The sequence below is a fragment of the Gopherus evgoodei genome, chromosome 16 (assembly GCF_007399415.2).
Source record: "Gopherus evgoodei ecotype Sinaloan lineage chromosome 16, rGopEvg1_v1.p, whole genome shotgun sequence".
In the NCBI taxonomy this organism is placed as follows: domain Eukaryota; kingdom Metazoa; phylum Chordata; order Testudines; family Testudinidae; genus Gopherus; species Gopherus evgoodei.
In genome coordinates, this window is record NC_044337.1 from 18,946,298 (window position 1) to 18,960,664 (window position 14,367).

General features: G+C 47.4%; 1 protein-coding gene across 2 annotated transcripts in view; it reads left to right on the forward strand.

The window, feature by feature from the left end:
• Positions 1 to 14,367, forward strand: part of OLFM1 (olfactomedin 1) — a 50,897-nt gene that overhangs the window by 5,960 nt on the left and 30,570 nt on the right. The window contains exon 1 of one of the 2 annotated variants that reach the window (XM_030535906.1): positions 11,964 to 12,483. The exons of the other annotated variant lie outside the window; for it this stretch is intronic. Within the exon in view, the coding sequence (XP_030391766.1) occupies positions 12,334 to 12,483 (150 nt within the window). The 5' untranslated portion in view covers positions 11,964 to 12,333. Of the gene's footprint in view, positions 1 to 11,963; positions 12,484 to 14,367 lie in introns of those variants that run through there. 2 annotated transcript variants of the gene reach the window in all.

A 14,367-nucleotide genomic window follows, 5' to 3' on the forward strand; every position in this document is an offset into this window, starting at 1 on the left:
TTGTTTTTGCACACAACCTTTCATCTGAAGATCTCAGAGAGATCTGCAAATATCAATGACATTAAGTATCATTATTTTTGAAGGAAGTAGGGGTTTTTTATGCACGGGTAAACTGAGCCACAGAGAGGCAGGCCATGATGAGTCCCAGGTAGCACAGCAAGTCAGTGACAAAGTTGGGAATAGTGATTTCTAATCTCTTACACGCTTTAACTATTATACCTCCCTTCCTTTTCAGAGCAGAGTCCAGGAGTGCTGACTACCAGTCTCCTGCATCTTCTCACTACTAAACTTCACACCCCTTTCAGAACTGGAAGTAGAATCCAGGAGTTCTGACTCTCAGTCCCTTCTGCTCCGATCAATAGACAATACTCTAAATCTAATGAGATCACAAGAGACATTGTGGGAAGCACAAGAGCAGGGAGATTAAAGCAGGTGCTTTGCCAGACTTCAGTACTAATTACGATAGTATAAAGCAATGGACGCACTCAACAATGGGATATACTTGTTTATTCATTTAAAAAGACTTTCTGGACAGTAATTCCAAACCGACCTATGGAAATATTTCCCCCTCCACTCCCCAGTATTGACCTTAAGGAGACATGCTCGTAAAAGATATGCTGCAAATTGCGCCTAATACAAACCTCATCTATTGAAATTGTTGCAAAACTCCCATTAACTGTAATGCTGCTGTACCGGGCTCGCAGACTGCTGACATATATTGGCATTTGCTATGAGATTGTAAGTTTAGTGTCAAGAACAGCTTTAGCTGAACACAGATTTAGTACAAAGCAAAGATCTGTAAAGAGGGATTATTCTGTTCAAATGTAATACTGAGAGCATGAGCCTTCTGCTGCAAAATTCAGGGCCTTCTGCACTGTGTGATGAAAGTAAAACTCACCCAGCACTTACCATGTGCAAGGAATTGTCCCATGTTCATAGGTAAAATTTAACATCCTCATGCCTGCTGTGCAGCATGCTGTGCCTCACCCCAGAAGTGGCTGCATTTCAGTGCTGCTGTATGTGGCTAGAGCCAGTTATGCATACCTTATGCAGAACTCCCATTGAAATCAATGGGAGTTCAGGGGGGTAAGCTCTGCTGAATTAGGCCCATGGTTTGTGCAGCACATTGGGATCTTTCAGGATAGGGAGGTGCAGGGTAAGTATAAAGCAGGAGTCTCTATTAGAGGTGAAAGGAAGCTAGTAACATTTCTACTGCTTCAGTGCAGTCCTGCTCTATTGAGGCGTTCCTAGTGCTGTGAAAGCTCTTAGGCTCAGCTCCTCAAAGGTCCTGAGGTGTCTAATGTCCATTGATCCCCGAAATACCTTCTGGGGATCTGGGCTCTCCTGACTTCAGCTATGGAACACAAAGACAGCAGAATGAGGCCATGAACTTTGTATTGCTTTTGGTGCTCAAGGACTATGGAGGAAATAATGCTCCTTGTTCCCTGTCAATCCCCCACCCCCCGCAGTTCCTGGAGTCTCTTCTCAGTTTATTCACCTTCCTTGCATTCTAAGAGGGCCATGCACAGGGGTCACAGTCAATTGAAGCAGGACGGGGTGCTCTCCCTGCCACAGCCAAGGAGGAGGGGGAGCTAGAGGGGAGCACTGCTCTGACACTCATGGATGGAAGCGGGGGAGCTCCCTTCTGCTATTAGCCACTAAGTGGGGCATTGTGGTCCCTTTCCTATGACTGCCAGCCCTGGTTATATCGCACTATTGAGGGGAGATGCACAGAATTCCCCCTTCTGTCCCCACTGCCTCAAAGGGCTCACAACCCAGAGGGAATCTGGGAGAACTGAGCGGAAACATTGCAAAAATATTCTAAGAGTAAATCTGCTGCCCAACCCTCCACCCCACATTCACGTGCGTCTCTGTCTAGCCACACACCAATGGACGCTGATGTACAATATACTGCCATGTACTTACCACATTAGAGAGGTGCCATGGTAGAATCCTGGACATGAACATCTCACCCATGGAAGGGTTTGAATCCAGACCAGAATCCAGGGCCAGAACTGTGCTTTGCAAGTGGTCTCTTGTCAGTGTCATAGATGGAACCAAAACTCCACAGGCAAAGAGCCCCTGAAGCCTGATCTGCATTAGAATGGTGTCCTTTGCATCTGTCTAGACCATCTGCAGTACACTATTATGCACCCACGTGCCCAGTGCAGTCCAGTCTGTTTAATGTGAACATCGGCTTCCCAGCGCATTTTTCCCATTCACTGGGATTTCCCAAAGCAGAGGGCAGTCCACCTGACTTCCAGTTCTCAAAGCCTCCTTGTGAACTTTCTGCACCTACAGCTAGACCAGGGGTCGGCAACCTTTCAGAAGCGGTGTGCCGAGTCTTCATTTATTCACTCTGATTTAAGGTTTTGCGAGCCAGTAATACATTTTAATGTTTTTAGAAGGTCTCTTTCTCTAAGTCTACAATATTTAACTAAACTATTGTCGTATGTAAAGTAAATAAGGTTTTAAAAATGTTTAAGAAGTTTCTTTTAAAATTAAATTAAAATGCAGAGCCCCCCGGATCGGTGGCCAGGACCCGGGCAGTGTGAGTGCCGCTGAAATTCAGCTCGCGTGCCGCCTTTGGCACGTGTGCCATAGGTTGCCTACCCCTGAGCTAGACTGATAACAGCTAGTCAGTGTCACTTTAAAAGCAAATAACTCCTGTGATAAATGACACTAAGGGAAAGATCCTTTTCTCCGCTCCCCAGGCCCAGAGGCACTGCACAACGTGCAAGTTTTGTGCGGGTGTGTTGCCCAAAGACTAGGGGTGAGGCAAGTGGTCTGGAAACACACACAGGCTGTGTGGTCCTTACTGTGCCACAGAACACAGTCCCTCGAGGATCTTGGGATTCCCCAGCTTGCAGGAAGTTGATTGAGGTGGGGAGGGAGGGACACATGGGCGTAATGCTGATGTATCTATTGCTACATGAACCCATCAGACACTGCCCCTCAGAGGAGGCGTTATTGCAGCCCCGAGGCACCATAAAATGACTTGGCTGCTGCTCAGTGGTCTAGGAGTATAAGGTCTGAGCTACACTAGCCGGAGGGGAGGGGGATGTGTCACATAGCTGAAGTCAAAGTATCTTAGTTCGACTTACCTGGCCGTTCTCACGGTGGCGAGTCCACCACCACAACTCCCCCATCGCCTCTGCTTACTCCTCCTGCCGAGGTGGAGTACAGGCATCGATTCGGGGATCGATTTAGCGCATCTAGACAAAACGCGCTAAATCGATCCCCAGTACATCAAACGCTACCCGCCGATACGGGGGATAGTATAGATGTACCCTAAGATTCATTCTCCCAACCTCAGTAGGCTACCCAGCCACCCAGCCTGATTACTCTGGGCTGCGCTGTTTGGACAGGATTTGCCTTATGGGGCAAGTTCTCCCCGGTGCACGAGGCCTATAGGTATTTCGTAAGCCTCATTCTGAGATACTGAATGAGACTTAAATGGTGCATATGTCTCATGCTGGCCCTTTGCACAGCGGTGAATTTCACCTAATGGTTGTGTGGAGCAGGCAGGAGGAATCATTCTCAGGTTTCTCTCTTCCAAAGGAGCACTGATGTGGGATGTCACAGAGCTTTTCCAGAGCACAGCTGCCACCCACTGCCATCCTGGTTTTGGTGCTCAAGAACTCTACAAAACATACCTCAAAGAGATGTTTAGTTCAAACAAGGGAGTCCTGTGGCCTGTGTTATACAGGAGGTGAGACAAGATGATCACAATGGTCCTTATAGCCTATGAATCCATAGGACATTATCACTGCTGACTTCAACCCCGCCTCCAAATCTGCCCTTGCATTTATGTGCATGCACTTGTTTGTGAACGCAAGGAAGAATGAAAATAGTATGTGAAAATAACAGTTGTGCTTGCCAGTCAGGCCATTGCTGAACTGACACATTATGCTGCCATTGACATAAATACACGTTAGGCTCTGCATGTGTAACTAACACAGCTTGGGACACCTAGAACCTTCCCTGATAAAAGGATGAGCTTGTATCTCTTAAGCTAAAGAACAGAGCTAAAAATCCCTCTGAATCAACAGGAGTCTTTCTACTGTGGTCAAGAGGATTTAGCTAGGACCCCAAGTCTCCACCTGGTAGCTGTGGCAACTTCATAACCTCTTACGTGAGTGGACCATCCACTAGAGGGGGACAAACATCTATTTTATTAGCATGTCATGCATAAATACAGACACAAATTTATTGACCACATTTGAGAATGCTGGCCTTTCAGATCAATTGCCGTCAGCTGGGTTCATTTTACATTATGCATGCACAAACAACTTTTTCATTAGTGAAATTTTCCATTAAGCAGTTTGCTATTAAGTGGAATCAATTCTATACCATATATTTATATATCTTTCTTGCCTCATCCTTTATTATTAAGGATATATGCATGCAAATGAGATCTTTTGTTCCCTAACAGTTCATCTTTCCCTGCTGCTTATTATCTCATTACAGCAGTAATTCACTCATTGAGACATCAGAATTGGCTGCTCTGGAAATGATTGATGTCATGGAGACATCACGTGTAGAATACATAGTGGGAACTGATAAACTCAGAGACATAAGGAGCCTCTATTCAAGCCAGATAACCTGTGTGATAAACAAGGAAGCAGTCAGAAGGGAGGTGATCTGAGATATCGAGGCAAACCTGAGACTGAGAGGTTTTGTCAAAAATTCGAAGAGGTGCCAGTTTCTCTTTAAGGGCCAGATCCTGCACTGCACTGGAAAGTGTCCCTAAGAGGATGCTGTCAGGTTAAAAACAATGGGCTTGATTCTTCTCGCACTTACATCACGGTATCTCCATTGACTTCAGTGGCATTACTCCTGATTTACTTTAGTGTAAGTGAATGTTGGTTCAGGCCCAATGTATTTAAACATATGTCCCTGTGGCTTTTTTTACTCTCACCTTTTAGACCATAACAGTTGAAAGAACCTGCCTCTAATGTCCACTTGAGCAGTAACAATGAGGGTTTCATTTTTGCATTTCACTTAGCTTGGGCAAGGTCAATACACTGGTCATTTTCACTTCGTGGGACTCAGGCCTTAGCATAAAGCTGCAGTGTTGGGGTTTCTAACCTTGCGTGCCAATATTTAAATCTGACCCCCCCCCAAAAAAAACCCCTCTTCTCGCTTAATAATTGCCATTTAAAAAATAGAATAGAGACATTACTATTGATCATGGATTTTGCAAAGCCTCCATTTGGGGCTGGAATTGATGTATCTGTGTGTGCCCCTTTCTACTACATCCAGATGGGACTGACTGTTTGGAGAAAGTGGTGTGGCGATTTGTTGCCATGTGAGGTTGAGCTGTAAATAATGGAATTAGGGTCTAATAAGGAAGGCTCCAATCTAGGGATCTGGAAAGACAGTAAATGCATCAAGTCATTGAATTGTCCGTGATGATTTCAGAGAGTCATTGTTCTCTGGATGTCCGTGCATAACTCCCCTTATGTTAGCAGGCACTTGAAAGAAGAGAATAGATACGCTGAAGCATATGGAAGCAAAGGAGCCTAAAAATTCAAATGGGTATATACTTCCCTTGATTAGCCTATGCGTGGCCACTTCCTCAGCTGTTGTAAATCAGTGTAGGCAGTACAGCTATGCTGATTTACACCAGTTGAGGATCTGGCCCATAATTTTCATAAAGGGAAGATGGTTAGAATAGGCATCTAGGAGAGGGAATAGATTGAGAGCCTAGACTATGGGAGTCTGTGTCTTTGTGTGACTACAGGCAAGCATGTCAGGTTCCCGTGCCTCATTTGCTCAATCTCTGAAATAAGTCTAATAAACTTCTACCTCACCGAGGCCCTGATCCTGCGCCATTAAAGCAGAGCTTTGCCATTGGCTTCCACAAGAGTAGGGTCAAGCTCAAAGGTGTTACAAAGCTTAACATTTGGAAAACATTTTTCAATCCTTGGAGGAATGGTTCTGTATAGTACTATTACCACTACTGAATACCAATAAAAGTACCTATGTGTACTGAGGGGGAATGAATCTTTATACATGCCTGGTGGAATAAAAGCTACAGAAGACATTTTTGTTATAGTTTTTATATAAAAAAGTATGTTTAAAATGCTATGTGGGTAGAAGGTGAAGGCCTAAAAAAGATGATGATTTCTTTATGCTTCTGAACTAATTCTTCTTCTATATATTTGTTGAAGACTAGCATGAGAGGTGAGCTTTAGATCATTCCCTACTTTCCAAATGAGCATTGAAATGATATAAATACTGCACTGGTAAGTGTTGTACGAGATCAGGAACTCAGATACTGTGGTGATGAGCACAGAATAAGAACCTGAACAAACTAGGATAGAACAGAAGGATGTGATTTCCTTTAAGAGCTCTCTACAGATGGAGTTTTACCTTAGACATAAGCATTCACTGCTACCATCCTGGTAAGAATCCGGGACAGATTTTGCTCTCAGTGACACCAATATAAATCTGAGATGTTCCAATGAAGCCACACATTTATATCTAATTATTTGTTGGATATTTGCACCAAAGGAAAAATATTCTACCATCCACCAGTACTTATGGCAGCCTTCCATGGGAATTAATGAATCATGAAAATTCAGCATAAGAAATATCAGTAGGATTGGACACTAGGGTTTGGGATAATTTCCCCTCCCTCCCTTAGTAAAAGTCTTCTAATGGCAGCGGCCCTGCAATATGAGCAACCCTGTCATAACAAACCATGGTGTGCACACGCAGGGCCATATCCTCATTTTAATTCAGTTCGTACTTGGGCAAAGTGCCATCAAAGTCAATTAGAGAAATGAGGTGGGTGAGGTACTATATTGCATTGGACCAGCTTCCGTTGGCGAGAGATAAGCTTCTGAGTTTACACAGAGCTCTTCTTCTGAAGAAGAATGTATTTTACCTCGTTCAACTTGTCTCCCCAATATCCTGGGAGTAACGTGGCTGCAACAACACGGCGTGCATGACAGTCGATTACGATTTTGCCTCCGTTGAGGACTGAGTGACAAACGAGCAATGAGCTCGGGATTTGGTGCAGTGAAAGAGGTCAAGAGTGACAGAGAAGCTTTAGCTAGTTTTAGGCTTGCCAGGGTTATTGGGAAGAAAAGCACAGTGGGAATTTTTGCATTGGATATGGCCCATCATGAACGACAATGACACGTTTCTACTCTGAGAGGGTCCTACTAGCTGTGGGAAGAAAATCGTGTTTAAACTCTTTCAATCTGCAACCATTGGGTGTATCCAGAGATTGAACCCAATCATGGTCCAATCCCACTGAAAGCTCCCACTGCCGGCAAAGGGAGAGGCGGCAAGCCTGGAGTCTGCACTTGCGCATGGCCTCGCCTCTCTCCTCTTAGGGGGGTCTTGTGAAGCATCTGCTTGGCTTTGCTCTGTTTCTTAAAACTCCCCATATCTTGTTGAAGGTCACGTCCTGCTTCTGCTCCCCTGCCCACAGCAAGAGTGGTGGGGATCCCGGAAGGATCCAAAGTTAGGGCTAGGGTTATGGTTATAGGTGGTGGGATTGTGCACATGTGTAGACCAGCTCTGTGTGGGATGCTTCTGCAAACATGGCTCATGGCAAGGTAGAGGCACCCCACTGTCTGTACGTCTTTTGAGACTTTGATCCAGCACCGGTGAAGTCAATGGGAGTTTTTCCAGTCATCTAATAGGAGCAGGTTGCAGGCAGGGTAGAGGTTATTACCATGAAATAGATCCTTTTAGCAGCTGGGGGAGGACTCTAAATGCCCACTCAATGGAGTTTTCCTGGGCAAAGCCCCCGTACTCAGCCCGGGCTGATCCCCATCACTGGAGGTTTTTAAGAACAGGTTGAATGAACACCTGTCAGGAATGGTCTAGTCCAGGGGTTGGTAACCTTTGGCAACCTGGGACTGCAACTGTGGCCAGTGGGAGCCGCGTTTGGCCGAATCTGCGGACGCGGCAGGTAAACAAACTGGTCCGGCCTGCCAGGTGCTTACCCTGGCAAGCTGCATACCAAAGGTTGCCGACCCCTGGTCTAGTCTTACTTGGTCCTGCCTCAGTGCAGTGGGCTGGATTAGATGACTTCTCAAGGTCCCTTCCAGCCCAACATTTCTAGGATTCTATGGCATATGGGACAAGTTATCCCAGTATGAGAAGGATGGAAATAAGGTCCGGTGATTAGGATGCTAATCTGCAACTCATAAGATCTGCCTCAGTTCCCTGCTCTGTGTGACGTTAGCCTGTGTGCCTCAGTTCCCCATCTTTGAAACCATGATAACGGCACTGCCGTACCTCATAGGATATATCCATTAAAGATTGTGAGGTGCTCAGATACAACAGTAACGGGAGGCTGATGAGAATGGTAGATAGTGAAATTTGTGAATGATTAGTTAGCTAAAAAGTTACGTAGCAGCAAGTTATTCCTACTTGCCGAAACAGATCCTTGTTTTCACCAGTGTAAATCTGACCTGTGAGATACCAAAAATTTGGATGACATCACCAAACTGTCTCTGTTAGTCTATATTCCACTGCCAACGTCTGCTCTCACAGTGACAAAGGCAGAGTGGGAGTTGTCTCTTAACAAATCCATTTCAGAGCTATTTAGAAATTCCCTGGGGGGCAATGAGTTATCAAAGAGGACTGGGAGTAGGATGATTCATTGAGCCACTATATTTATTATCACTGATGAGCCACTGTATTATAAAGCATCTTTTCGAAGGGGAGCCTGCAATACTAATCTACACTAGAAGGTGGCACTGGAATCCAACAATTGCAGAGGCTCTCTGGCAGCAGAGTTGCATAATATGCATGTCAGTCACTGTTTTGCAATTGCACTTCAGCAAGAAATTAGACCTTTTTGCAAATACAAAGTTAAACACTGTTAAATCCCCTCCACACACAAACAAAGATGAAAACCAGTGTTGCAGTAATAAAACGTATGCATTGCAGATCCTTGAAAGAAGTTACAGACAATTGCATATAACTCTCCATCTTACCTTAATTGTCTTGCTGCTTCAAATCTTGAGAGGAGGAAAGAGTTTGTATTATTTTTTTAAATGCTGTGATTACTTCTTGTTCCCCTTGAAATCTCAGGAAGCAGTGGGATAAGCCTCTGATTCCCCCGAGGTCGCCTTTATTACTGTGGAGCAAGAGACGTGATTTTTATTCTTTAGGGAATCCTGCACATGACCAGAGGATTAATTTTGTAATCTCTCTTCTGCATGTGGTATTTAAATGTTAACCTAGAAAAAGATAAGATGGACTCGTGAATTTCGATCAGAGGAACGCTTCCTTTCTGAAGTCACTGGGAAAGATATAAGCCCCTTAAGGAATTTTTTTTTTAATCTTGAATGAGAACTGTTTCCTTATGGAGAAGCCACTTTCAGTGAAAATGTTTTGACAAAGCCATCAGCGCGGTTTGCAATGAAATGGCCATGCGGCTTCCTACTTACAGTTTGGTTCACTGCAGGGCAAGCAATTGCAATGTGCGATTTTTTTGAAAAAGAAACCAAGAAGCCAGATCCTCTGCTGGCATAAACCAATGTAGCTCTACTGAGTTGAGTGATTTACACCAGATGAGGATCTGGCCCGATGTGTATTGTATGATTTAACCTGCCAACTTTTGGCTGATCGGGGTTTTTGGCAGAGGCTGCAAAATCTCCTTTAAACAGAAACTTAGCTGCAGCCTCAGCTATGTAAAAACGGATGCCTCTTCATCATTTAGGTCTGAAGTCCCAGAGGCCACATCTGAGGGCATATAGTGATCCACTCGTTTGATCTAGATCATTCAACCCCAGACTAATGGGACAGACGTGATCTGAAATGCGTGACCTTCAACCACTCCCCAGCTGTTACAGAAAGCTGAGGGGGGAGATGAGGTGCTTACCTTTTGTTCCCCCATCAGTCTGTTGTATCTAGTGGTCTGTCTTGTCTTATATTTAGACTGTCATCTGGTTGGGGCAGTGGCGGTCTTTTTGTGATTTATTTGTGCAATGACTAACACAATCCTTGATGGGGGAGCGACTGTAACACAACTAATAATGATAATTAAAACTGAGGTACCTTATTCACCGACCATGGAAGACATAGGATTTGCTGGGGCTGAGGTAGAGAGGGAAGTTCATTTCCTCAGTGCTGGAGAATATCTCTCCCAAACTTAAGACAATGAAACAGACATGTACAGAATGTAGCAAGCTCCCCGTTCAGACATGGAGGATCATCTCTCTCCAGTTGATGCCCCTAATTTGCCTCCCCATGAATCACAGCTCCTCCTTGGAAGATGCTTGTTCTCCATCACATCTTCCACCTTCTGCCATCCTGCTGTCTTGACTATTCTAGAAAGAATCAGGGAGGGCTCTTTGAAGTCTGCCACTGCTGGATTGTTCTCCATTAGGGTGGGGATGGGCTTCCTTTGGAACTGGAGCAACTAAAGGTTAAGGAAGGAGAAGTCTACCTGATGTGAATAAGATTTTGATTCCGCTGCCTGGTTGCGGGCAAAGCTATAAATGAGGCAAGGAAATATGAGGAACTTTTCTATTTAATTTGTTTTCATTTGCCAGCCAGGGCAGATGGAGAAAGAGCCACCATCTTAGGATGGGAGTGCTGAGGGTCAGAGTCAATCTAAGTCTGTGTCTACACTGCGATAAAAAACCTGAGGCAGAGAGTCTCAGGCTCCAGCCCAAGCCCAAATGTCCACACTGCTGTTTTACAGCCTTGCAGCCCAAGACAAGTGAGGCGGGCCAGCTGCGGCTGTGCTACGGGTCTGTTATCGCAGTGCGGATAGACCCTAAGTGACAGTGGCTCAGAACATCACACCACAGCTGGGTCAGAGGAGAGAGACAGTGACAAAAATAACAGAGCCGCAGATCCCCCACTTTGACTGTATGGCCATTGCATGTAAGGCTGGGTCAATGGAAAACACACCATCTTGCAGAAAAGTAGATAGATACATTTGGCATTAGCCTCTCTTAAGGGGCGTGGGGGACGGGGAAGAGCTCCAGTTAAAATGAGAGCAGATGGAGTGCCCTGCGAACAGGACAGTTAATACCCGGGGAAGGTAACCAGAGTGTCTGAAGAAGAGCTCTGTGAAGTTGGAAAGCTTGTCCTTTCCGCCAGCCGAAGTTGGTCCAATGAAGCCGTGGTTTTCAAACTTTTTAGGCTGCGTACCCCTTTCCAGACAATGTAATCTACCCCATGCCCCCATCTGAGACAGGGTCAGAATATACCGATGAAAACAGGGAAAAAGATGGTCTGTAAGGGGTAACACAATGTGTTGTCTGCTGGGATGGGATTATTCTCGCATGCCCCAAGCGTACTGGTACCCTAGTTTGATATAGCCTCACCCACCTCATTCCTCTCATATCCTAGGCCCAACATGCTATTACAATAGTGCAGACAATTATTGTCTGGCTTCAAAACTGTACAAGGGAAAATATGGTGCAGGCAGGCAGAGAGCTTTGCTAGGGGAAGGCTGTGCCAGCCCATGGCTCTGATTATAATCCACTTCCTCATCCTCCTTATTTTCTTTTCACCTAATTGTTTGGGTTCTTCCTAATATTTATTAATGCAGCGTTGGGGGGTAGCCCCGCTTCTCTCTGTCGCCAACAGAGGCTGGTAAAAGAGAGACCGCAGGTTTGTGCCACACTTTAGCTCCCTAGCAGCTCCCCAACCAACCCTTCCTGGGGGTCACCGACGCCTCAGCCCCCGGCCTGAGTGTGGTGCTGATGCAAACTGCTATTAAAGGGGGAGAGACACCCCCTTGTGCACTTAGCCACCTGGCCTTTGTGATATTTAAGTCCACAAAGGCTTTGCCGGTCTGTGCGAACGGCGGCCAGGGGGCGCGCGAGAGAAACTAAAATAAACACGAAAAATGCCGCCCCCCCCCCAGCCCCTTTCCCCAGCAGTTTGACATCAGAGCGCGTTGTATTTTCCCACTAGCCGCTGGTCCCCGCCCCCCGCCCCCATCCATTTCATCCCGCCCCGTGGTCGGTTTCAGGCATGTGCATTGCCCGTCCCAGGGAGACGCGGGGTTTTGGAGAACCGGCTCCTTCCACATTGGGAAGCAGCGCCCAGCACCCCTCCCTCTGCCCCCACCCGAATCCCCTCGCAGTCCGGCCGGCTGGGCGCTGCGATCCGCGCCCCCTGCCCGCTCCGCTCCTCCGCCTGCTGCGCAAAGCGGCGCCCCCCGGGAAGGTGGCTCTGCGGGGGTCCGGGAGCCAGGCAGCGCAGAGCCCCCGGGTGGGGGGCCAGCCGAGATGGCGAGGAAGCGCGTGGCCGGCGGGGCGGTGCAGCGGGGGCCGGTGAGCCGCGGGCAGCCCCGAGCCGGTTCAGAATGAAGGGCGGCTGGAGCCGAGCCCCGCCGAGATGTCGGTGCCTTTGCTCAAGATCGGAGTCGTCCTGAGCACCATGGCCATGATCACCAACTGGATGTCGCAGACGCTGCCCTCCCTGGTGGGGCTGAACACCACCAAGCTAACCGCAGCCTCGGGGGGCACCTTGGACAGGAGCACGGGGGTAAGTGCGAGGGGCTGGTGTGCGGGGCACGTCTGTGCACTTTGTGTGTGTGTGCCGGGGGCTGGTGTGCAAGGCACGTCTGTGCACTGTGTGTGTGTGTCGGGGGCTGGTGTGCAAGGCATGTCTGTGCACTTTGTGTGTGTGCCGGGGGCTGGTGTGCAAGGCACGTCTGTGTACTTTGTGTGTGTGGGTCGGGGGGCTGGTGTGCAAGGCACGTCTGTGCACTTTGTGTGTGCGCGCCTGGGGCTGGTGTGCAAGGCACGTCTGTGCACTTTGTGTGTGTGTGTCGGAGGGGCTGGTGTGCAAGGCACGTCTGTGCACTTTGTGTGTGTGTCGGGGGTGGTGTGCAAGGCAGGCCTGTGCACTTTGTGTGTCTGCCGGGGGGGCTGGTGTACAAGGCACATCTGTGCACTTTGTATGTGTTGGAGGGGCTGGTGTGCAGGGCACGCCTGTGCACTTTGTGTATGTGTCAGGATGGGAAGGGACAGGCCTGGAAGCACAGATCCTTAATTTGCAGGAGGGGTGCAGACTTTGCTCTGGATCAGGGCTGGATGCTGCTGGCCCTTGTTTCCTGTGCCAGGGGCGTGTCCTGTTAGCGGAGGTGCAGGTAGCACGGCTGATCACTTTCATGGTTGGTTTGGCTGGCTTGGCTTTGTTTTGTAAAGTCGAAAGCTCTGTCCTGATCCTCAGAGTCCAGGGAAGCTAAGTGGGTGGCAGAGGCCAGTCATTGGGGTGGGGAGGGAAGGGAGTAGCTTTGCTCCCATTTTTGGGTGGCCGTGTCCTGCAACTGACCGTGAGAGGGTGTATGTGTTTAAATGCTGTTCTCAGAGGTGTCCCAAGGGCAGCTCTCTCATCTTGTAGAGCCTCAGGAATGGGCCGGGTGGAAAATCCCAGAGGTTTCTTTTTAGGGGGGGCGGTAGCTGTGTGTTGGGGGGATAGGTGGGGTGGAGATGAAGATATTTTGCAGTTGTGCTGGCAGAGGATTTGGTCTTAGAAAATCTAATTGTGCCATAGTGACTTGTTCCATTCCCTTCCCCCACCCCTCCTTCTTTCTCCCTCTCTCTTTCATGTGACTGGGTGTTTCTGGGTTAATCCAGGAATCTTTTGGGTTCTCATTAAATAGGTTGTCAAGATGGAGCTACAGCTTCATTTGCATTGCAGTAGGGCAATATTGCCCTGGTTAGAAGCAGGGCATGGCGGATTGCTTGGAAGGAAAGGCACAGAGCTTGTGGGTCCTGCCACTCCTCTCCTTGCAAAGCTGCCTTTGTGCTTTGGCAGGGCAGCTAAGGTGCCCCTCTCAGACTGCTCTCCTGTTACATAACAACTTGTTAGCCAGGAGTCTGGAGAGCATCCTGTGGGTGGAAAGTGGGTGGCTTGGGGAGGGGTTGGGACTGGGGCTGGCTTCTCCTTTGCATTTCCCTGACTGAAAAAACATCAAAAGTTCCTGTGTCATGACATTTCGCCATTTCACTATAGTTTGCTGTCAGGTGTAAGACCCACAAGAACGGATGCACTCAGATGCCTGGAATCAATAGTCATTATCGGGATGGAAAATGCATCAGGGAAGTTGCAAGTGCATTTTAGTCATGCCTTATGGTGCCCCTTGCCTTTTCTGAAAGGATACTATAGACTGGATTCTTATCTATTGGAAATAGCTGAGTATAACAGTCCTTCTTTCTTCCCTTAGCAGGAAAGAATTGACACCTCTCACCTCCAGGCTGTATGCTTCTGTCTTAAAAAAAATTAGCATTTTGCAGCCTCACTGTTGCAAGATGAAGAGTATTTGATATAGTGTCTCTGTTAATTGTGAGTGGATTTGTCAGTTTGTTCCGTGTTACAAGAATGGGATGTGACCCAAAATCATTTTAGCTGGAGTCTGTCTGT